Source organism: Triticum urartu, chromosome 5A (genome assembly GCF_056163025.1).
Source record: "Triticum urartu cultivar PI428250 chromosome 5A, HENAU_Tu73, whole genome shotgun sequence".
NCBI lineage: Eukaryota > Viridiplantae > Streptophyta > Magnoliopsida > Poales > Poaceae > Triticum > Triticum urartu.
The window spans coordinates 50077928-50101994 of NC_141877.1; the positions used below are offsets into that span (position 1 = coordinate 50077928).

At 43.7% G+C, this 24067-nt stretch overlaps 4 protein-coding genes across 5 annotated transcripts; 2 read left to right on the forward strand and 2 right to left on the reverse strand.

Annotated features, from left to right (window-relative positions):
• The first annotated feature begins 86 nt into the window (after positions 1 to 86).
• LOC125506736 (uncharacterized) lies at positions 87 to 3013 on the forward strand. 2 transcript variants are annotated; one of them, XM_087522594.1, is made up of 3 exons: positions 87 to 1301; positions 1739 to 1835; positions 2267 to 3013. In XM_087522594.1, the coding sequence occupies exons 1-2, from the start codon at positions 476 to 478 to the stop codon at positions 1786 to 1788; spliced, it is 876 nt and encodes a 291-aa protein (XP_087378720.1). In that variant the 5' UTR covers positions 87 to 475; the 3' UTR covers positions 1789 to 1835; positions 2267 to 3013. The 2 variants fall into 2 exon arrangements, with proteins under 2 accessions (XP_087378720.1, XP_087378719.1); XM_087522593.1 differs by having other exon boundaries at positions 1739 to 3013.
• Positions 3014 to 4887: 1874 nt separating this feature from the next.
• Positions 4888 to 7234, forward strand: LOC147967944 (uncharacterized). Its single transcript, XM_087523324.1, has 3 exons — positions 4888 to 5205; positions 6781 to 6864; positions 6965 to 7234. The coding sequence occupies exons 1-3, from the start codon at positions 4888 to 4890 to the stop codon at positions 7232 to 7234; spliced, it is 672 nt and encodes a 223-aa protein (XP_087379450.1).
• A 13540-nt stretch (positions 7235 to 20774) lies between these two features.
• Positions 20775 to 21760, reverse strand: LOC147967945 (protein FAR1-RELATED SEQUENCE 9-like). The gene has a single exon (XM_087522595.1). The coding sequence runs from the start codon at positions 21741 to 21743 to the stop codon at positions 20775 to 20777; it is 969 nt and encodes a 322-aa protein (XP_087378721.1). The 5' UTR covers positions 21744 to 21760.
• Positions 21761 to 21857: 97 nt separating this feature from the next.
• Positions 21858 to 23575, reverse strand: LOC147967946 (protein FAR1-RELATED SEQUENCE 5-like). Its single transcript, XM_087523325.1, has 4 exons — positions 23432 to 23575; positions 23292 to 23357; positions 23073 to 23198; positions 21858 to 22988 (listed from the first exon to the last, which is right to left on the reverse strand). The coding sequence occupies exons 1-4, from the start codon at positions 23573 to 23575 to the stop codon at positions 21858 to 21860; spliced, it is 1467 nt and encodes a 488-aa protein (XP_087379451.1).
• Between the last annotated feature and the right edge of the window lie 492 nt (positions 23576 to 24067).

Consider the following 24067-nt stretch of genomic DNA (forward strand, 5'->3'; position numbering starts at 1 on the left):
CCAGACGGACGGACCACACCATGTCGCTCCGCCGCCTCCTGGCCCTCTCCACCGCTGCCGTCTCCGGTCGCTACCTCTCCACCGCCGGCGCCGCCTTCGCCGCTCCCTCTCTACCGGCGCCGCCTCCTCGCACCCGCCACCATGGGCCATCATCGACCACTCGGCCGAGGTTGACCGGTCTTCGTCGGCCCAGACCGCGTGCTTCCGCCCCGTGGACCCTCCGGGCGTCTCCAGCATCTCCGCCCCGGCGCACCTCATCGACCCCACGGCACGCCCCACCGCGGACGGCGGCAGGGTCCAATACCTCGGCGGCAACGTCGTCCAGGTCCTCTTCGGCCACGTCGGCGCCGCCAGCGGCGACGGCCACCTCCTGCTCAGCTACCACGACCTCCGGGCGGAGGGCCCCTGCACCTCCTGGGACCTCACCAGGAACCCCGAGATCCAGCGCTTCGTCTGCAACCCCCTCACCGGCCAGATGCTCCGCCTCCCCGACATCGGCGGCTGCAGGAAGATCCTCGTCGTCCACCGCATGGGCCTCCTCACTCAGGCTGACGGAGGGCTCGGGTGCGGGCCGCCCGACAGGTTCGCCGTCGCCGACCTCGTCTTCAATGGCTCCGCCCTTGCGCGCTTCCTCTCCGACCAAGGCAAGTGGAAGACGGTGATGATGGGCTCGCCCGGCGGACCGCTGCTCCCGCGCGAGATGGAGATGAACCAGGAGACGGTTGCCTTCGACGGCCGCCTGTGGTGGGTCGACCTGACATTGGGCGCCATCTCCGTCGACCCCTTCGCCGACCGGCCGGAGATCCGCTTCGTCGAGCTGCCCAGCGGCAGCGTGCTGCCCGCGCCTGCATGTGCGGACGAACGAGATCTCAACAAAGTCGAGGAACGGGCGCTGTTCATGATGGAGCTGGCCAAGCGCCGGCGCATCGACGTGAGCGAGGGGAGGCTGCGCTACGCCGAGGTGACTCCGGGCGGGCCGTTTCTGCTCAGCTCATATGCGCTCGACGACGGCGAGGGCAACGGGTGGAAGCTGGAGCACCAGGTGTCGCTCAGGAAGGTGTTGGCGGACGGAGGCTACCCGTGGCAGGAGAACTCGGCTCAATCGGCGCCGCAGATCGCCGTCCTTGACCCTCTCGACGCCAGTGTCATTTACATCAAGGCCGGCGAGCACGTCCTCGTCGTGGACATGTACAATGGGAAGGTGGTCGGGGCCTCTCGGCTTGAAGACGAGTACTTTTCTCTGGTACCATGCGTGCTTCCACCGTGGCTTGGATCAAGCCGGATCCCCACGGCAACGGCAGGTATGTAATCACCTGCTTGTTTTAACTGCTACCAATATATATCTCCTTACTTTTCAGTTTTGCATTTGCTTGATAGGTAGTGCTTGGACAGAAGATTATGAATTGTTCATGGGTCATAATGTGGAAACATACACATGGATGAATTTCGGTGTCGAATTGACGTTGTCAATAAGATCCGAACATGAATTGCAATCAAATACTCCTACTAGGATTGGTACTATTGATCTAGTTAGACCGACTTGTTAGCCCGTATTTGGTGTAGTTGTACCTCAGTAAGATCAAAATCATATCTATTCGCACGAGACTACTATGTGCATAGCAAGTAACAACACATAGTGTTTATACTGTTATAAATTGTTCTGGGTTAGCAATATTGCGTCTCTTGTTTAAGTTTATATTATACTGTACTACCTTGACCGAGGATAACTTTTTTTCAGGCAAGAAGGATGGCTTGGAATCAACAGATGATCTGGTTAGTTTCATCTAGAAGTAGGGAATGGGTATGAATCTGGCAGGCAGCTTATGCATCTCTGGGTATTATTCTCTTATATAATGCTTCTTTGTTGATCATCCATTCGCATTGTCAGGACTGCTTTGTTTTTCCTAGTGGTATTGATGACTGCTTCTTTCTGTTTCCTTCAATGTTACTCCCTCTGGTAATATAAGACATTTTGAGTCACTACTTTAGTGATCCAAAACGTCTTATATTAGTTTACAGAGGTAGTATAACAATTGATAAAGTCTAAAATTGAAGATTGCTAGAATATTTGCAAACAAACAATAATGTTGTAATTCTGTGCTGTAAAGTAAACATGTTGCTCGGATGCTAACTCCCGGAGCCTCTGACCCACTTTCTGTTTCATTTTTGGAGGGGAGATAGATTTTAGACTACAATAGCACTCGTGTTTACTCGGTCTTTTCCATGTTGAGTCAAACGTCCCTAATACATTTTCTTTACTTTTTAGGTTTCCTGGAACTAATGGATGCAGGGGTTGTGCTACATTAGGACGATGGTGGTAGTTTGTCAAACTCTCATTTTGGAGAAAATCTGGATGAGTTTGGGTTTATTGTAGTTGTTTATGACTGATCTGTTTAGAGAGAAATCTGGCTGTGGTTTCAGCACGCACAGTTACTATGTTCTGTAGAACTAAAGTTGCTTCAGCATGTAACGGCTGCCACAGGACAGCATCCATAATGTGCTCATCAAGTTCAGGAAAATATACATGCTCATCTTTTTGTAGGGAAACATGGATGCATCTTATCATTTTTATTCTCGCGGTCTTGGGGATCTCTCACTGTGACATCTGTGATGATGAATTGATGACTGTTTCAACGGATCACTAGTAGGAGTATTTCTACCTGACAAATTGCATGTTTTCACCCTTTTTATTGCCACACACGAACACACATCACTAGCTCAACAAAATTCAAAATGTCTATACCAAGCTATCTCAATCAAGCATCAATGCACAACAATCCATTCATGGCTTGCATAGACTTGTTATTGTGCGCAAATTTAAACTATTTTCAACATTTGATGCCTGATCCGCGACCAACTCCTTCCAGTCAAGCAGTGGCCCAACAGCTTGTCGGCTCCCCATTGCCGGTCATAAAGTGCGACGACTGCCCGTGGCACGTGATGCGCCGAGTTTCGACCACGCCAGAACATCGCGGATGGGTGTTCTCCAAGTGCCAAAAGGCTGGCTTGAGTGCGTCTTTTTATCTGGTTGTTTATCGGATTCATCGCAATTTGTAGATCATTGTTTGCTCAAATTTGTGTGTAGGATGGATGCGAGTCTTGGTTTTGGGGAGAAGATTACATCGATCTACTGATAGCGAGAAATTTGATAGATGTTCGTGCACTCCTTGCTAGAGTAGAGACTAGAGGCGGCGCAATGTCAAATTATGTGGAACTGAAGAAGAAAGAAGTGTGCAAGCTCGAGAATCCAAGTGAGAGAATAAACAATGAAGACTGAGAGATAATATTAATCCAACTACTGGGAGCAGTTATGGAAGTTGGATTTCTATTAAAATGTACTATAATCGCGATTCTTGTTTTCTTTGTTTCATTCTTGTAGCAAAGAATTGATGAACTTGTACTCCGATAATAATGTACTCCGATGTACTCCCTCCGTTCGTAAATATAAGCCCTTTTTGAGATTTCAAAATGGACTACACACGGATGTATACAGACGTAGTTTAGAGTTTAGATTCAATTATTTTGCTCCGTATGTAGTCCATATTGGAATCTATAAAAAGACTTATATTTAGAAACAGAGGGAGTATAAAATGTCATTCAATGAAATAAAGAAGCAACGGAATTTGTTTTGGTGGCCAAAAATGAAATGCAAATGACAAAAATAAGTTTTATTCCACTAAATAATTTAGGAGATCGGATAGGTCTGGTCAAAAGTTAATGGAGTATAAATACTCCACTAAGCTTACTCAACCGGACACTCTATTATTTAGGGGATCAGCTATTTTTTAGGGATCGGCTAGAGTTGCTTTGACTATGTGATGTTGGGAAAATAGGGAGAAAAAAGGGACAGATTCTGTGGTGCTGTACTGGTATATGTGTGTGTGCTCTCGTCACAAATCAGCACTACTTATTTTTGTGATTCACAAGTTTATGACCTGGAACCGGCAGCATATAGCAGAAATTAGCAGATGTAAACAGGATAATATAGAAGGAAAATGCAAAGCAGGCTAAAGATCACGATGCCGAACATTTTCCCCTGCGCTCCCTTTCTCTCAGGAAACATAAGCTTGTAAGCGAGCGAGATCACAGGCTAAATATCAACAAGGATTCCAAGGTCACCACTGCAGAATTTTACATGCATGCCCAGCTACCAACATTTTTGTCATAAGCTGGAAGCTAACCGAGGTGAGTTCATGAGTCAAAGCCGAAAAGATGGGAATATCAAAGAGTTTAAGGTTGATCCTGTATCTTTATGACATCCGTCAAACACAACATGCAGTCAATCAATCATGCACACTGTTAAACATACTACATGCGACAGGTTTAGCCAGGTTGGACTTGTAGATATACATTGGTTGTTTAAGTTAGTTCTATCTCTTGTAACCGAATATATTCTTCTCTATCCCTTGTATCCTAAGTTTGTAATCTGAACAACCTGTATGCCGTTTCTGCTCCGGTGCTCCCCCCTGGGCTGAACGCGGGGTGGGAAAACACATCAACGGCCAGGATGAACCAAAAACGGTTCATAACAAGGGGCACGATCATCTTTGTTGCCCCCGCGTATAGCCGTCGAGGAGCCCTGGGAGGCCCGTACGGGCCCAGTTAGATCGTATACCCGTCCGTATACGGCGGCCTTTCGTGCACGCGTGAAGCCGCCCGCGCCCGCGCGCCCCCTGCAAAAAAAATTAAGCCGCCCGCGCGTGGGGCAGCACGTGTCACAGGTAGTTGCCAAAACTGTCCCATCGTATAAATGTGGACGGCAACCACCTCCGGCCGCATCGCCCACCATTTCCCCCCGCCGCATCGTCTCCCTCTCTCCACTCTCCATTCCCCACTCCCTCTCCTCTCCAACCTCCTCGTCTCCCTCACCGCATCCTCTCCATCGCAATGGCGGACGCAGGAGGCGAGCGCCCCGATTGGGGCGCAGATCTGGTGGAGCAGGCGCGGCAGATCGCTGCGGGCACCTTTGTGAGGGGGCGTGCCGGCGTCCAGTGCGGTGCTCCCTCCGCTGGAGATCTGGAGAAGGCAGGGGTGGGCCGCAACGGCGCGGTCCAGCCAGATGCGCCCGCTCTGGCCAACTCCGGCGAGGCGCAGAAGGTGGAGGCGGGCTCTGGCGAGGCGCAGAAGGTGGGGGCGGGCTCCGACGACGCACATGAGGTGGAGAAGGTGGAGGCCGGCTCCGACAAGGAGGAAGCGGAGCAGAAGGTATCTGCGGCTAACTTTTAGTTGGTAGTTTTTAGATTGTAGGGTTTGTGGCCAGAACTTTGCTTGGTTAGATTTGTTGGAGGTAGGGTTTTCTCTGCATTAGGGTTTTCCTGTATTTGATTCGTGCAAGAATGGTGGACCACATATGATTATTAGATTAGGTTAGAAGTAGCCAGATTGAGGGATGGTGTTTTTTTAGATGCTTATTAGATTAGTAGTGGAATTTTTGCAATTCTTTAGGTGTTTGGAGTCAAATATATACTTCTGTATTGGTTTGGGTTGGTGCCTGCTTTAGTTCTTTGGCTTGATGATTAATTAAATGGATGCTTAGTTCTAGGGATTATGGCGGTCATAGTTGCAATTCTTAGATGCTTGATTGATGCATGTTGTCATAGTTGCAGTTATTTGATGCTTGATTGATGCCTGTCAGGCAGAGGCTATGAGATGGGTTGTGCATGGCCTTGTGTTTTTGGAAATTGTCTACGTGAGGTGATTAGATGGTGCATTAGTTTGGTTGTAAATATAGTGAAGGATGTGCTCATGTACTGGGTGTTGTCATGTTAATCAAAAAGAGCTTCTCAAGGGCTGGATTTTTTTGTGCTGGATTGGGGCTTCTTAAGGAGAGGGGAAGCGTGGTCAAGGGGAAGGGGCAGTCTATGCTTATTTACTTTGGGTTAGTAGAGGAATTTTGTCGTTGCATCAGAGATGTTGACAGCATTGAACATCCTCTGCAATGCCGTTGCTTCAGAGATAAAAGCATCTTGGGTTTTTTCCAGATGCTTATTAGATTAGTAGTTGAATTTTTGCTTGTTAGAATTTAATTAGTATGAGGATGAATACCTTATTTAAGGGGGAATTTAAGGTCAGATAGATGTCATATGATTATTAGATCTGTAGTTCAATGCTGCTGACATTTATGATTATTTGATTTGATCTGTGGTTCAATGATACTGGATGGAAACATATTTGATTTGGAATGCATTAATTAAGATGTGCCAATGAATTTATTTAGATGATACAAGATTCATCTATAGTATAATTTGTTGTTGTTTAGGTAAGTAATGAAATTTTAGATGTTTGTTGGAGATGTATGCATTTATAGTTGAAGTTGTACCTAATTAACTACTGCATTATGTTAATATGTGTAGGAGCTTTGCTGCATTGTCCCAAAAACAATAATTTGTGCATATTAAAATTTGTAGTTGGCTTTTGTAATTAGTATATACTATATGTAAAGTGTGAACTAAACATTCCAACGCAGGATCCTAGCAACAAAATATACTATATGTTTCCATTAAGTAGTGTGTGTGGGGGGGGGGGGTAATTCCCTCAAAAGTAAAGTGTTGGGTTTATCTAGGGAATGTCAAGAATCCAGCTTGCATTTTCATTAGCATTTATGAAGGACATCATTTGTCTGTTGATTGATTGCTTAGATTCTGTATTTATAAGAAAAGCATTTGGTCACTTGCAACATACCAATGTGGTTCACATTCACAATTTTGTTTGTAATGACATTCTGTGAACTGCAATTCAATTCATTGTAATTGATGTGCTTGTTTGACAATATAGCAGGAGGAGGAGGATCTTGTGGGCAACAAGAGGAAGTGGGACAAGACTGGGTTCTACCCATATGAGTCTGATGAAGATGAGCCGTACGAGGTAAGGCCTAGTTCAAATGTTATTTCTGCATTGAGTTAGTATTATGTGTTTATAGTTTTTGAATGCATAATGTATTAATGTCAGTCATTAATTTGTGCAGTATGAATCTGGAGATGATGTGGTCGAGGGGAACGTCGAGTCCTTTGAAGAGAAGGAGGTGTTGAAGATCAGGGCCCAAGGACCTGCCAAGTACTACAACTGGAGGAATGAAAAGTACCGGTGCCCCTACTGCAGCAAGGCCAAGCCCAGGTCTGGGTTATTGGAGCATCTGATGGAACATTGTCGGGCTACATCGATCTCCAGTCATGATTATAGGATCATTAGTCAGCATAAGGCGCTCCTGAAGGTCCTGAGAAACCCTGACATGTAGTCATACATCATGCTGATCATCGGAAGCTGGAAGCCGTACTCATCATCAGTATATTTGATGATGTTTTACTTTTGGGAAAGCTGCATCTGGGTCTGAACTGCGAGAAAACTTGATATATTAATGTAATGTATTGTGTGGTTGAACTGGATCTGTTGTGAACTGCCTGCTACCTATTAGAATGCTATCTATATATGTGTGGCCTTATCTTTAATGGTGGTGAATGCTTCCTTCATGTTTAGTTGTTGTTTCGATGGTGTGAAAAAACAAATGGCGCTTTAGTGTTGCTTGAGACATGCTGCAACACTTGTCTATGCTGTGGGCAAGTGCAACATGCTGTGCCCATGTGCCAATTATACCAAATATTGAATGTCGCAATGTTCCAAAATGGCTGTCATGAATTATAGTACATGGGGTTTAGTAAAGTTACTGATAATTGTTCATCCTCACACATTCCATCAACTCATAATTTGAATAAGCAAAAAGATCAAATGTTCCATCATTTGAACCTATGTTGCAATTACAGAGCAAATATTCCATCATCAAAGTGTGAAGGAATTAAATATAAATTTAGAAGAAAAGAAAATATACATATTCAAAAAGATGTGTTTGATAAAAATACCTTTTGAATTTTTTGTATGTTATTATTTGAGGGGTCATGTAAATTTTATGTTATTTTTGGAGTGCTCAGGTAATTTTTATGTAAAGTGAAGGAAAAGGAAAAAATAAACAAAAGGAAAAGCATGGGCCATCCTAGCCATCTTGTAAACCTAGTTTAATAAATAAAAAATTCAAAAAATAAGAGGGCATTAAAAAGGTAAACAAATTTAAGAGGGCATTATAAATTCAAATAATTTCAAAAATATAGAAAGAATTTTTTACAATGCCCCCCCTAGGTATAGACCGATGTTTTGACCAGTCAGTCTAGAGGGCATTATAAATTAATAAAAAATTCAAAAAAATATAAAACCTTTGGAACCCACCTTTGTTTGTGCAATAGATCATGTGTGCCAAAGTTGAGGTCATTTGGAGGTGGTCGAAAAAATGACCGCATTCCGGAGGGGCCATTTGGTCTAACTTAAGCCAGTTTTTGAAAAAATGTGATTTTTCCCACCACCTCCAAATCACACAAACTTTCTTGAACATGGTGACCCACATGTGCCAATAATGGCTATGAAAGAAAATTTGGAAAAAGAATTTTTTACAATGCCCCCCTGAGGTATAGACCGATGTTTTGACCGGTCAATCTAGAGGGCATTATAAATTAATAAAAAATTCAAAAAAATATAAAACCTTTGGAACCCACCTTTGTTTGTGCAATAGATCATGTGTGCCAAAGTTGAGGTCATTTGGAGGTGGTTGAAAAAATGACCGCATTTCGGAGGGGCCATTTGGTCTTAACTTAAGCCAGTTTTTGAAAAAATGTGATTTTTCCCACCACCTCCAAATCACACAAACTTTCTTGAACATGGTGACCCACATGTGCCAATCATGGCTATGAAAGAAAATTTGGAAAAAGAATTTTTTTACAATGCCCCCCTGAGGTATAGACCGCTGTTTTGACCGGTCAGTCTAGAGGGCATTATAAATTAATAAAAAATTCAAAAAAATATAAAACCTTTGGAACCCACCTTTGTTTGTGCAATAGATCATGTGTGCCAAAGTTGAGGTCATTTGGAGGTGGTTGAAAAAATGACCGCATTCCGGAGGGGCCATTTGGTCTAACTTAAGCCAGTTTTTGAAAAAATGTGATTTTTCCCACCACCTCCAAATCACACAAACTTTCTTGAACATGGTGACCCACATGTGCCAATCATGGCTATGAAAAAAAATTTGGAAAAAGAATTTTTTACAATGCCCCCCTGAGGTATAGACCGCTGTTTTGACCGGTCAGTCTAGAGGGCATTATAAATTAATAAAAAATTCAAAAAAATATAAAACCTTTGGAACCCACCTTTGTTTGTGCAATAGATCATGTGTGCCAAAGTTGAGGTCATTTGGAGGTGGTCGAAAAAATGACCGCATTCCGGAGGGGCCATTTGGTCTAACTTAAGCCAGTTTTTGAAAAAATGTGATTTTTCCCACCACCTTCAAATCACACAAACTTTCTTGAACATGGTGACCCACATGTGCCAATCATGGCTATGAAAGAAAATTTGGAAAAAGAATTTTTACAATGCCCTCCTGAGGTATAGACCGATGTTTTGACCGGTCAGTCTAGAGGGCATTAGAAATTAATAAAAAATTCAAAAAAATATAAAACCTTTGGAACCCACCTTTTTTTGTGCAATAGATCATGTGTGCCAAAGTTGAGGTCATTTAGAGGTGGTCGAAAAAATGACCGCATTCCGGAGGGGCCATTTGGTCTAACTTAAGCCAGTTTTTGAAAAAATGACTTGAAGGTCAAAACATTAACTTGTCATATATGCAAAAAAATATGTGTATGGAACGCAAGTGAGCATGTGTATAATTTAGTGTGTGATTTCAAGATCAAATCAATACACAATGGCAATATGCCAAAAAAATTGCCCACCTACCAGAGCAGGAGAATTCATACTCCACGGCCTGCATACGACTAGGAACCCTGCGGTGCATGGGCCAGGATGCAGGCCCGTGGTGCAGATTATCTCTGCTGCTAGTAGGCCCCATGGGGCAGAAGGGACGAGAGTTAGGCAATGTACTGCCTGCAATTGATAGGAGCTTGAGAGGGGAGTCGCAGCCGGGTATATAAACCGGTGCGGCGCTTCCTCGCTTGGCGAGGTGGGACTAAACTCCCACCACCCAACGGTTGTGCGCTGCGATGTGCCCTGCGCGGCTTCGCCTTGGGCCCAATTCGGGCGGGCTAGCCCAGGCAGCCTTACTCCGCTCGCTGATACGTTTTAAATTTTCTTTGTTTCTTTTCTTGTTTATATTTGTAATATTTAAAATCAAGTCTCTTTTTTCTATATTATTTCTAACAGTGTTTACTAAAATTTAAAAAATATGCCAAATTCTGTTGTGTTTTATTTCATTTGTTCGTACTCTTTTATATATTGATAATATTTACGAAATATGAACTTAAATGTTGTGTTTTAACTTAATTCTTCATTCCAATATTTCTTATCTTTATTATTTTTAAAATATTTTTAGTTTGTAAGATAAAATGTTCTGTTTTATTTCACTTCTTCATTGTAATATTTGTTATCTTCTTTATATTTGAAATATTTCCAAAATATAAGATAATATGTTGTCTTTTATTGCACTTATTCATTCAAATTTTTTCTTTTGTTTTCTATATTCTCCTATTTTCTTTGTTCTGACAGTTATAAATTTAAATAATGTATGATATATTGTTCTCTCATATTTCACTTTTCATGGTTGTCTTTCCTAATTATAAATTTTATTTTCTGTTTCATACTTGAAATATTATTAAATCAAATATAGTTGGGACAATCGCGTGTATGCCTCCACTTGCACCATGTACTACAAGCAGGTTCTTCTTCTCGGTCTCACCAATTGATACCAAACTTTTATGCACACCCTACGATGACCATAGCAAGCATGCCTGGCAACTACCGTTCATTTCCGACACTCTATGCATCTTGCATGCATGTGGTAGTAGAATTCATACACCACGGCCTCATTTTTGTTGAAATCCAATTAATATCCATGTGTATTACATGTAAGTGAGCATGTGTAAAATTTATTAGATGACTTGAAGGTCAAAACATTAACTTGTCATGTATGCACAAAAAATTATGTATTGAATGCAAGTGAGCATGTGTATAATTTAGTGTGTGATTTGAAGATCAATACAAATGGCAATATGCCAAAAAAAGTGCCCACCTACCAGAGCAGGAGAATTCATACTCCACGGCCTGCATACGACTAGGAACCCTGTGTTGCATGGGCCAGGATGCAGGCCCGTGGTGCATATTATCTCTGCTGCTAGTAGGCCCCACGGGGCAGAGGGGACAAGAGTTAGGCAATGTACTGCCTGCAATTGATAGGAGCTTGAGAGGGGAGTCGTAGCTGGGTATATAAACCGGTGCAGCGCTCCCTCGCTTGGCGAGGTGGGACTGAACTCCCACCACCCAACGGCTGTGCGCTGCGATGTGCCCTGCGCGGCTCCGCCTTGGGCCCAATTCGGGCGGGCTGGCCCAGGGCAGCCTTACTCCGCTCGCTGATACGTTTTAAATTTTCTTTGTTTCTTTTCTTGTTTATATTTGTAATATTTAAAATCAAGTCTCTTTTTTCTATATTATTTCTAACAGTGTTTACTAAAATTTAAAAAATATGCCAAATTCTGTTGTGTTTTATTTCATTTGTTCGTTCTCTTTTGTATATTGATAATATTTACGAAATATAAACTAAAATGGTGTGTTTTATTTTAATTGTTAATTCTAATATTTCTTATCTTTATTATTTTTTAAATATTTTTAATTTGTAAGATAAAATGTTCTGTTTTATTTCACTTCTTCATTCTAATATTTGTTCTCTTCTTTATATTCGAAATATTTCCAAAATGTAATTGATAATATGTTAAGTTCTATTGCACTTCTTCATTATTTCAATTCTTCATTCCAAATTATAAATTTTATTTTCTGTTTGAAACTTCAAATATTATTAAATCAAATGTAGTTGGGACAGTCGCATGCATACCTCCACATGCACCATGTACTAGGAGCAGATTTATCTTCTCGGTCTCACCAATTCAGACCAAACTGTATGCAAACCCTAGGATGACCATGGCAAGCATGCATGACGAGTATCGTTCATTTCCAAAACTGGATGCATTTTCTAAGGTTTTTCTGTTGACAAAACCCTACAACACTGCCCTCACGTGACACAACGTGTGTTTTGTGTCCGAACTCGTGCACACCTTGCCTGGGGGAGGGGAGGGGGCACATTGGCCATCCTCACATGCTCCCAAAAGTTAGGGTCATCTCATGCATGCCCCCACATGCACTATCTACAAGCAGGACCATTCGGGTCTGCCGGAGATCAGGTCTGAAATTGGTTTTCCTTGACGGTCCCACCAAATGGTCCCAAACTTCATGCATACCCTATGATGACCATGGCATGCATGCGTGACAAGTATCGTTCATTTGCGACACTCGATGCATTTTCTAGGGTTTTCCGGTGACAAAACCCTACAACACTACCCCCACATGACGCAACGTGCGTTTTGTGTCCGAATTCGTGCACACCTTACCTGGGGGACCACATTGGCCAAGCCCACAAGCTCCCAAAAGTTGGGGTCATCTCATGCATGCTTCCACATGCACCATGTACAAGCAGGACCATTCAGGTCTGCCGGAGGTCAGGTCTGAAATTGGTTTTCCTTGATGGTCCCACCAAATGATCCCAAACCACATGCACCATGTACAAGCAGGACCATTCGTGTCTGCCGGAGGGCAGGTCTGAAAGTGGTTTATGCGTAACCTACGATCTCACTAAATGATCCCAAACTTAATCCGTAACCTACGATGACCATGGCATGCATGCATGACAAGTATCGTTCATTTCCGACACTCGATGCATGTATAATATTGTAGAAATGATAGAGATACTATAAATATTGTTGAACATATACAAGTATACAATAACTAATACGTGTCACAAAGAGTTTTTTAGGGATGAACCAATGATATTTATTTTGAGGGAAGAAACAATGCAGGTAGGTGGGCCGGCCCAGACCGCAAATAAGTGTCGGATCCATATTGTGGAGCCCACAACGCTGCGCTTTCCATGCACGTCGATCACACGCACGTCGATCACGGGAGTAGTTGCCGTTCTGTTACACAATTCTGGGATCGTGCTAATCCATATGTTCCTAATCCCTACGATTGAGGAGCACGTTCAGCCTCGCTTCAACGGAGGAAAATATAGATCGCGAGATTGGCCACAGGGAAGTTACGACGACCTAGGCTTCGACCTCGTATATAATCTACTCCTCCTCGCACATGTCGTCGACTAGATCGACTCCTGCCGGCGAGGCGTCGACAGCTCCGTCCGCCGCATCCCACATGCCACAAAAACCCCAAGAAGATCAAGGTCGTCCGCACGTGAAGGCCGACCTCGACGAACTACGTCGAGAACGCATCGCCGACTTCTTTCATCTTCGTCGACCGATCAAGTAAATTGTCCTCCTTCCCTCGCGCTTTCATAGCAAGCTACTTCCTCCGTCTCGTTGCTTTGATGGACTTAGGTTTACCACATATTTTCAACTAGTATGAACTGGACTAGATGTGTTCTGACCAGATGGCGTAGATGAAAACATTCTTTGGTTCTTTCATAGCATGGTAGAATAAGATGTTGTTTCTCGAGAAGCATGATGCAATACATTTTTTTTCACAAGATCCAATTATATTTTTGTCACATGATCCAATTATATTGTTGTGCACATAGAACATTAAAGAGTTATTAACATTAGATGTTGATGAACCTCAAATAGGTACCATTGCTATAGACTCTAGTTTATTTACAGGTGAACAATTTATCACCCTGTTAGTAAGACAACCAGAGGAATAAGTAACCGTTTACCATATTAAATTTATTGATTATATAATTTAAATGATACTCAAAGAACTTGATCAGATGCAAGTAAATTCAATTACCAATTGTAGTTATTTTTTTATTGCCTCATGTCAGCACACACTTGGCTGCATGTTGCAGTATACATGGTGATAGTATTGTATTTCCATTAGTGTTATTTTTGCATTAGTGTTAGCTACTGCCAGAAAGTTTTATATTTTTGCATGCCTATTGTTATTTTTGCTTTAGTGTTAGCTAATGTCACGAAGTTATATATTTTCTTTCAACAGGATGGACGAGCTGAATGGAGAAATAGTATGCGCAGTTGAGAACTGGTGCAAGCTTGTTGCAGATCTATCGAGCGGTCAACGCGCTAGAGTGGCTGATACATCGTTGCGCAACATGCTGCAAATACCATCTATTAAGATGCGTACCCTGCTGATTAGGTATATGATTGAGAATTTTCAGGCCAGCACGGGCAGATTCATTATACAAGAGCAGGTTGGGGAGGTGACTCTCGGTGCAGTCGACGTCGAGTGCATCTTTAACCTCGAGAACCAAGGACCGTCCGCTTCGGACATTCTGACTGAAGAAGGCGAGGACATGAAGGAGCGGGTGCCGCCATAATTTCTCAGTAAGACGTCAGAAAACATAGTGATAGATAATCTCATTGAGGACATAATTAAAAGTAAAGCCACCGACGACGATTTCCTTCGCAAAGTAGTGTTGGTCCTGTTAGGAACAATTATTGCTCCCATGTCGAGCAAGATTGTGCCAAAGCAGTACTACGCTTTGGTCTAGATGTGAAACGTATTTCAAAGATTAACTGGAATGCCTTCACCATGCGTGTTCTCCTTGATTGCCTTCGCATAGTGAAGAAAGGCAAACACCTCCGCCAATGGCCGAAAGGCAATTTGGATCTCTTGCAGGTACATATATCAGACCTGTTGCATAATGTCAATTATCATATCATTGCAAATTTTATGTGATGTATTTTACTAACTCTAAATCCTTATATTTTTTTGTAGTACTTGTACTGGGAGAAGGTGCAACCGGTCGAAGGAGAATGCGCCTATAATCCCAACTTGTCCATACAACCTCTTATGAGGAACTGGACAGAAGGCGTAGCCACTAGGAGAGATAGGTTCGACTATGATAATGGGCGCGGCCGTGGTAACGTAAGGGTAAGTCATTGTGTTTCGTCTTTATTAAATGTTTTGTAACTTAATACTATTTATTTTTTATTCATCACATGTACTTCAATATCGCATGCGGATCGAAAATAATATCACCCAGGAGTATAGGGCTCAGGAGCCCAACATCCCAAATAATGCGCCTACCATGAAGCCAAAAACCAAGCCTGCAACTGGAAACGCAAAGAAGTCAACGTCAGCCGCATTGTCGGAAGATTGGATGGAGCTTCTAATGAAGCGGTGCATGGACTTCATACACACCGAGATGAGGCAAATCCCTGATCAAGTAGCTGAGGTATCACACCCAAACTTTATACTTTACAGTATGTTTGCTGTTTTAAACCATCCTACCATTACTAAGTTTATATTTCTATTGCAGAGGTTGTTGGAGAAGTTGAACAAAGAAGATGTCATGTACAAGCCGGCTGCTGCCGTGCCATCCGCGGAGAATGATCCGGACGAAGTGGATTCGTTTGAGAATGGTCCATATGAAAAGAAGGAATTCGTGTACAAGGAAGACATGGACAGTGATGGAGAGCCGATCATTGACATGACGCAGTCTGAAGTGCTTCCCGACCATAAAACCGTACCTAAGGTACTATGTATTTATCTTTCTATCTATAATTTTCTGGTTTAATTTTTTTCGTCCAGAAATGTTCACACGATTTAGTTTGCGAAACAGAAAACCCCATCGAAGCTGAAAGGACACAAGGAAGCTTCACCTATTAAGCGTAATGATGTATGTGGGGGTACACCGGAAAACCCTTGGGTGGTTGGTACTTCTACTCAAGCACCTTCATCGGACATAGACATTTGTCCATCTTCTGTCGGCAAGTTCATGGCTAAGGCGAATGGAAAAAAGGGTGCAACAATCGATAAGGATGAGGAGGTTATGTCCGGTAAGCGGAAGCGGACCGTTCCCAAGAAATTTGATTCCCCCTACGCACTTGACAAGCCCGACAGGCGTACCAGCCGTGGTCAGAGAACCTCTGGTACTAGTACTGCTACTAGAGGTCTCGTAACTAACATTCTTAATTTTTTTTATTTACTACCAATGCATATGATCACCATTGTTGACGTTCATATTATTTCATGCAGCTCTATTTTCAAACAATAATGTGCCGGAGGATGTGGCAGATGAGTTGACGCCGGAAATAATTGATGCAGCTGTTTCATTTGTCGAGTTAGCTGCTAGCACTGAGAAGAACAAGAACAAAAATTTTTACTACAGTGAAGGCCGTGGCATAACTCTGACTTCCGAAAGGATTCTACCGGTACTAGCTCATAGATGGCTGTCGGACGATGTAAGTACTACTTGCATGTCCTCTTTATAAGATGCTCAAAAATCTATGTCTCAACTCTCAACATGTAATGCGCTGATATTCTATGTAGGTTATTGATGCTTATATGGGACATTTGGAGCTGCGTGTTGGTCATGATCGTTACCTCTGTCCAGCGTGGAGGTCCAAATTCCTTGTAGATCGTGCTATCGCACATGACGATCCATTGCCATCGAGCTGCAACATGGATAGTGCTATGACCAAAGCTGGGGCAGTTAATAGAGTCACGAAAGAGTATACTGTGCGTGATAAGGTACGTAATGTTTGTGATTCATCACTACATGATAGTTCATCAAGTATTTCTTTTGATCCGTAATGGTTTTTTGCACTCTAGACGTATATCGCGTTGAATATCGACAATAGCCACTGGATGACCGTGGTCATGCACATGATCAAGAAAGAATTCCAAGCTCTCGATTCGCTCTATCCTCTGGACCTGACTGAGAGGACTGTTAAAGCACTGGTAATGTAACCAACATTTGTACCATTGCTCTTACATATTGTTTATGATTGATCTTTAACACTATCCTCTTTATAGCGAATGGCTATAGCACACAATATGCGTCAGGCAAATCTTATTACACCAGGGAAATATCCGGACGTAAGTAAGTGGCCTATCAAGGAGTATGACATACCCCAGCAAGAGGATGGGTGAGTTAATAGGACACCATGCACAATCAAACAACAACACACATGTTTGTATTGCCCACCGCTAATGTTTGCATATGTACCAGGAACTCTTGTGGCCTTTTTGTCACAGAATGTCTAGAACATTGGGACGGGGACAAAATCACCCGCAAATTTACACAGGTATGCTGTTATTTTCGTTTGTAGACTAGCTACTATGGTGGTGTAGCAACTTCGGTTCATGTAACCTTTATGTCATTTTTTGCAGGCCACCGTTAACGCAAGGAGAGGACATTTCGTCGCAGAGTTGATTATGTCACCTTCAAACTCGATGGAGTGTGTGAAGAACAAAATTCGCGAAATCGCAAGCAAAATGCACCTGAAGAATTCATGCGGCATGCAAGATTGAAGTTTTAGTGGTTTGGATTTAGTCCGGTCGAAGGTTTCGACGGCATGATTATCTTAGGGGTTCTATCATTTTTATGTAATAAATAGGGCACACGCATGTGTATTGTGTCTGTCAGACAATTCGCTCGTACAAGACAATTCGGTCATAAAATTCGCTCAGAGAAGACAATTTGGTCGTACCAATAAAGTTTTGGCTTCACTTATCAATTGTTCTTGCTTAATATTTTTCTCCTTCTCCAATTTTTTATAATTGTATTTTTCACGGCTTCACTTATCAAGTGTTCTTGATTAATATTTTTCTCCTTCTCCATTTTTTTTATAATAGTCTATTTTTCTCTTCAACTGCTCTCGTAAGTTTCATATTAAAATTTTCACAATCTTAACTTTTTTTTAAACTCTACCAAGCTTAGCATTCTGCCTTAGCTATCTGCATGTCATCTTCTTGCATAATCTCCTAGTAATTCCCCCTCATCACATTATTATGAAAAGTAGTCATGGTAGATAAGTAAATATATCGAGCCATAATGTAATATTACACTCATCAAAGTCATGTCAGCTCGTTGGCTCTATCGCGTGTTAACAGGCATCATGATTTTCTAGTTTGTTTTACAAACCCGTCGTTTTTAATTATATGTATAATTAACTTTTTCTGTACTCATCATAATGCCAGGCACGGCCCATCTAACCACATGAGGGGCCCCACAGGCGGGCTATCTTCCCGGCAGCGCTACACCAGCCCATTTTGCCAGGTTCACATCGATCTTTCCCCTTTTCTCGTTTCGCTTTCCAAATCCCTAGCCCTTCCTCTCTATTTGCGCATCCAAATCTCGACGGCGAAAGCATGACAGCGAGCTGGGCGTCGGGCGGCGGCGGCTGCGGCGAGAAGAGCGGTGGCGACCGCAAGTTAGGTCGAACCCTGGGTCCTGCAAGCAGGTGGGCCGGATTCAGTGGCACAGGAGGCAGCGGCGGCGGATCTAGTGGAACAGGGGACGGGGGTTTCGTGGGTGGCGGCGGGCCGGGAGAACCCACGGCTAGGGTTTCTTCAGTGCTACACTTTGGTGGCAAAAAGGTAAGTTCTTTACCGTTGTTCTTTACATCCCAGCATTATCGCCCATAATTCATCACCTGTGGCCATGACAAGCTTCATCTATGTGGTCATCAGGAAACTCCTAGTGGCCGTGTCTGCATAGATGCAGACAATTTTGGCAGCGCACTCGGGGGATGTGTGTTTCAGGTTAGTCTACTGACCATGATCTTCAAACTAGTACTGCTATTGCGGTCAAGCTGCAAAAAAGTTCAGTGTTTAACGCTTGCAGCGACAAGTTCAGTTATAAAATGACTTGAATTGCTCATGACTTATTTAGGATGATATCACTTCTGAGTATGTTGAATGGGTTGATGGGGAGTGGGATAGCAAAGCAAAGTTAGTCATTCAGTATCTTGCCATGAAGAACAAGAAACTGGAGACTAAGATTACAGAATATGAAGCTGAAATTAAAAGGAATGAGAAAGAAAAGAGGGCGATGGTTAAGATGCACAAGGAGATATTGCTCTATAGGGATAGGATTTTAGGATTTGGAGGTCTTCTGTATCTTGGTCTGCTTGCCATTATGATTGCTGTCATAGTTAGCAAGTAGATTGTTCATAAAGTTATTGACATCATTGTAATTGACATGATGAAATGATGCTGAATTATTTGCTATTCAGTTTATGGGCAAAGTGTAACAGAGATTGCAGCATAAATAACTTGGGGCCATCATGATTGGTAGACAGTGCACTTTTGGCATGTTCTATATTTGGCAGACAATGCACTTTTGGCATGTCCTGTATTTGATAGACAATGCACTTTTGGCATGTTCTATATTTGGTATGTGATGCACATGGGCACATCACCTAGCAACACTACTGATTTATGTAGCAGACTAGTTCATTGTCTTGTTCCAACATAGGAGCAACATCTAGCAGCTTCCATGCAACACTGAAGCAAAGCAACAATACATATTCAATAATCAGAAATTTAACTGAACTTGGCACTTAGGGTGAGCAGTAGATATTCAGTTCTTCAGCCACAAAGAACCCGATCAAACCGTACCGATTGCATAACTTATATGCTTACATATAAAAGCATACCTAACCAACATCAAACCCAAAATAATGTTAACTTATATGCTGAAACATATAACAGCATACCTAACTTAAGATAACCAGCAGCTTCCTCCTTCTTCAGCAAATGTGCCCATCTTCACTTCTTCAGAAATTTGAGGCGGCGTGAGCGGCGCACCACACACGGAGAAGCCTTCTTCTTGACCACCGTTCTGTTGGACAGCTGCGCCACCTGATCCTGAGCCACCTCCTCTTCTTCCACCTTCACTATGTTAGGGAGGAGGGGAAGGAGCTCGACGTCGATGGGCATTGTCTTGCCACCCTCGACGGCGACCGGCGCTACCATCTGCACAGCGTCCTCCTCGCCCTCCTCATGGTCATCAGGGATGACTAGTACCTCCTCCACGTCGTCCTCCACGACGTCAGAGCCGAACGGCAGCACTGGCTTCGACACATGGCGGACCTGGTAGTCCGGGCTGACGGGCACAGGGACAGAGAGCTCGATGTCGACGCGGCCCGCCCTCGACGCGACGCGTGCTGAATCTGGCCGCAGCATCATGGTGGTGGAGCGGTACATCCACCACCTTGCGCGCTGAACAGGGAGTCGCTCAGCGTGGCCTCTCGCATTGCCCACACGAGTAGGACAGCCAGCGGGACGCCGCGGCCGTAGGGGAAGGCGCGCTTCCTCTCGGCGTCGGTGAGGACTTTGACAAGGCCACGCGCGTGGTTGACCAACATCTCCGTGCTGGGGAACCAGCCGCACACCTCCGTCAACTGCGCGCGCCACCCCTCGTCATCGCCGGCGAGGTCCCTCATCGCTCTCTGCCAGCCGAGGCTTCTCTCCATGGAGGCGGCTGCAGTGGTCGCCGGCGAGGGTATTCTCGATCTATTGTAGGTGGGGATAAGAGGGGAGTTAGAACCGGCGCCCGTGGGAGGTGGGTGAGTGTGTGGTGGGGAGGAGAGTGGTACAGTTACTTATTTAATGGCATTTAGGACGTGGGCAGGGGAAACGTACAATAATATTCTTTCTACCTCCCGCCCCGGTCATTACACAGTAAAGAATTTTTTTGATTTTTGTTTACAGGGAAACATCTTACTTTATTTAAACAAAGACTGGGATCTCGTCTGCTAATACACTAAGGATACAATCAGGGGGCCAAAGCCTCCAAGTCCAAACCAAAGAAACACAAGCGCCTACAGCTACCTTAGCCAAAGTATGAGCCGGCCGATTAACACAGTAAATATTTGAAGCAAGTGTTCTACTCTTGTTCCTTCTCCACTTTTCTGCACCTGATAGAAGACAAGCTAAGTTAATGAATGATACAAGCTTTAATAATCCACAATGCATACAAACACTTACTTCTCATTTAGTTTGCATTTCTTGCTACGTCTAGTGTGTCCTACCAATTTGCAAGCGCCGCACCGGGTTTTCAACTCATCAAAAGAGAGTGGTCTACCATTTTTCGAGACAAGGCGGCTCTCATCTGCCTTTGTTGCACCTTTGCTTGACACTTTCATAGGATCTTTAACCTCAATCATGTTGCCTTCACCATCGTCCACATATTCAACTGCACACTTACTGATGTCATTTGTTTGCTTCAACAAATTTTCCTGTAGCAGATCATACTCATGACTCTTAGCTATCACAGCCTTCAAACTCTCCTGTAACTGATCCCACAAACTAGGGTGTTTGCATGCTGCATGCATAGCTTCAGATGCTAACACACTGACCTGGCTATATTTCATTCTTTCCCCGGCCCCAGTCCAACCAAATCCCAACAGATCGCTTGTGCGCCTCGCGGGCAGTCCCAACCTTGCTTCTTTCGTGAACCGAATAAGAACTAAACACTTTGGTATTTCATATATGTTCAAGTGCTTCAGTACATGGAATATGTGCTTGCAAGGTAGACCCTTTCGAATCATTCTTCTGCAGCTGCACCTTATAGTTTCTGCGGAATTTACTGGTGTATACTCCACCCAAAAACGGCGCTTCCGGTTATTCTTCCAGGGCACGATGTACTGCTGTGATCCGTCTCCCAGCTTAATTTCTACAATCTCCATGCCGTCAATTTTTCTAAGATCATCCTGCAAGATATAGAAGTTTGCTGGAGTGAAGACGTGAGAAGCAGCTATCTCAAGTTCCCTCGAGCTAGTAACTGGCACCGGTAAACTCTGTGAGGCCGTGCAGTCATCTCGCGCCTCGTTTTCACGGATACGCACAACGGCATTCTCATAGTGCAAAATCATATCCACCAGGGTCATTTCACCGTCTAGGTGGAGGTGAAGGCATGAGTTCAGGCTTTCACTCCGCTGGTTGCTTTTCATGCCAAGCCAAAACCCCTCTGTTAGATATGCCGCGGCCCACAGTCTTCTCTTCTTATACATCCGCCTCAACCATGTTACAGTTTTTTCCGACTGCCATTTTTTGGAAAATGCGTGTCATCTCTCCTCAAACGTTGCCGTGGACGTGCTGTAGTACAGAAGAGTTTTGAACTCCTTCAAGGACTTGTGACTAAGGTGAATCTTCATATTTTTCTCTATGTGCCACGTACATATACGGTGCCACACGTCTGGCAAGACTTCGCGAATTGCCTTGATCATCGCAGCGTCGGCGTCTTTGATTACACTCTTAGGCATCTTTTGACACATGGACCTCAAAAACGTCTGCAGAAGCCACACGTATGTCTCCTCAATCTCGTCCGAAACTATGGCACAACCAAAAACAGTGGTCTTCCGGTGATTGTTAAGACCAACAAAAGGTATGAATGGCATACCATAGCGGTTCATCTTGTACGTGCTGTCAAATACAAGCACGTCGCCGAAGTCCTCATAGTCATGACGAGACTGGGAGTCGCACCAGAACATCCTATTCAAATGTCCTTCCTTATCTAGCCTATACTCGAAAAAGAAGCTAGGATCCCTCTGTTTCCTACTGGCCATGATGCCTATGGCTGTGGCAGCATCACCTTTTGAAAGCAGCTTCCTCTTCTCCTTGGCGCAAAGGTTGTATATTTCACGCCTGGTAAAACCAACACCGCCGTACCATACATGCTTGCTGATGAAGCAATCCATCATGTCGTGAATTCTAATCCCTGCAGCTCCCATGGACATTATCTCATGCTTCTGGTACTCTTTGATTTTTCCGTGGGACCAAAGAAAAGGTACCTCGTCCGGTCCTGCCAACATATGGCTATGCTTGTCCTCAAAACTTTCAACATACCAAACCCCACGCTTTTGGTCAAGCTTGACGGTCAGGTGCGCTTCGCAAAAGCAGCGTGTCTTGGCTCTGAGCCTACGGCTGTGTCCTTCCTCGGTTAGCAACTTGCTGTCACGTTTCCCTTGTCTTGAACAAACAAACCGCCTATAACGCATATGACGTGACTCTGTTTTGCTATACTTGACCTTATTCTTTTTAATGCTGAAACCATTATCTCTAGCATAGCTGTTGTAGAAATCATACGCATCATCGTGAGACATAAAGGTCATTTCCATTATCTGCATGAACATATCCCTCTTATCATCTGCACTGGCAGTATCTTGGACATTCTTTGCACCATCATCTTGTGTCACCTACACAATCAAACCACAGCCATGAAAACAGATTTCTATGGTTTAACATTACTTACTTCCATAGAACATTGATTACACACATACCTCACTCATGATGACCGACGACTCGGACTCCCCAGAACCAGGTGCATCTAATGATTCGTCGTTAAGGCTTGTCTCCGCGTTGGATTCACCGTAATAGTCGTACACATTATGACATTCGGAAATGAACTGAAAAATACAACACAAATACATAATTACTTATCATATAATATTCCAGAAGAAATTCGATTTGCATGCCAACAAAATTTTTCACTTACATACCTGACTAATGTAATCTTCATTCGAGAGCTCCGAGTTGTTTTCCTGATCATCATCAAGCTCATTGATCTATAAATTTTCAACACAAAGATTTAATGTTGTCGGATGCCACCAAAAAATTACAACATGACAATGCCACTCACATTAAGATCGTCCCATTCGTTCTCATTCTCTGACCGATCTTCACGATCTGAATTTTCATCATCTGACCAATCTTCTATCCAGTCTTTCATCAGTTCTCCAAACTCCATGTCTAGCATGATATCAGTTAACTCCTCTTCCGCCATTTCCTACAACCAATAATATGTATCATCACATGTGCAAACATTATCAATGATGAAATATAAAACACATAGCACACGATCACAGATATTATGTAAACAACCGCAACCGAGGCCATTCAGATCTGCCAAACTTAGTAAGGAAGATGGCCACGCCACCCGTCGTGATCACTTTCAATCGCAAGGAACTGCACGATCTCAAAACCTAGCTAGATCTGTGATTACCTCTGCCGCCGGATACCTAGGTTAGCCGCCACATCAAATAACGATACTGGTGGTGCGCACAGCCGACGGCAACCAATGCTACGTGAACCCAGATCACGAGGAGCAGCACTACCGGAACAAGATCCACGATCGCATGCGCCGCCGGGTAGCTAGGTTACCCGCTCCGCTAGGTTAACCATTGCCACTGGCGCGGCAGCAGTTCGTTCGACGTTGCCGCGAGCGAGACTAGAGGGGGGACGCGGGATGCGGTACCTGTGCGCGATCGTTGGAGAT

Coding starts and splice junctions, on each gene's coding strand:
- LOC147967944 (XM_087523324.1), top strand. CDS start 4,888: ATGGCGGACGCAGGAGGCGAGCGCCCCGATTGGGGCGCAGATCTGGTG. Junction 5,206..6,780: donor AGGAGGAAGCGGAGCAGAAG/GTATCTGCGGCT, acceptor ATATAGCAGGAG/GAGGAGGATCTTGTGGGCAA. Junction 6,865..6,964: donor ATGAAGATGAGCCGTACGAG/GTAAGGCCTAGT, acceptor TAATTTGTGCAG/TATGAATCTGGAGATGATGT.
- LOC147967945 (XM_087522595.1), bottom strand. CDS start 21,743: ATGAAAAGCAACCAGCGGAGTGAAAGCCTGAACTCATGCCTTCACCTC.
- LOC125506736 (XM_087522593.1), top strand. CDS start 476: ATGCTCCGCCTCCCCGACATCGGCGGCTGCAGGAAGATCCTCGTCGTC. Junction 1,302..1,738: donor GATCCCCACGGCAACGGCAG/GTATGTAATCAC, acceptor ACTTTTTTTCAG/GCAAGAAGGATGGCTTGGAA.
- LOC147967946 (XM_087523325.1), bottom strand. CDS start 23,575: ATGGCGGAAGAGGAGTTAACTGATATCATGCTAGACATGGAGTTTGGA. Junction 23,199..23,291: donor ATGAAGATTACATTAGTCAG/GTATGTAAGTGA, acceptor TGTATTTTTCAG/TTCATTTCCGAATGTCATAA. Junction 22,989..23,072: donor CGTCGGTCATCATGAGTGAG/GTATGTGTGTAA, acceptor TTGATTGTGTAG/GTGACACAAGATGATGGTGC.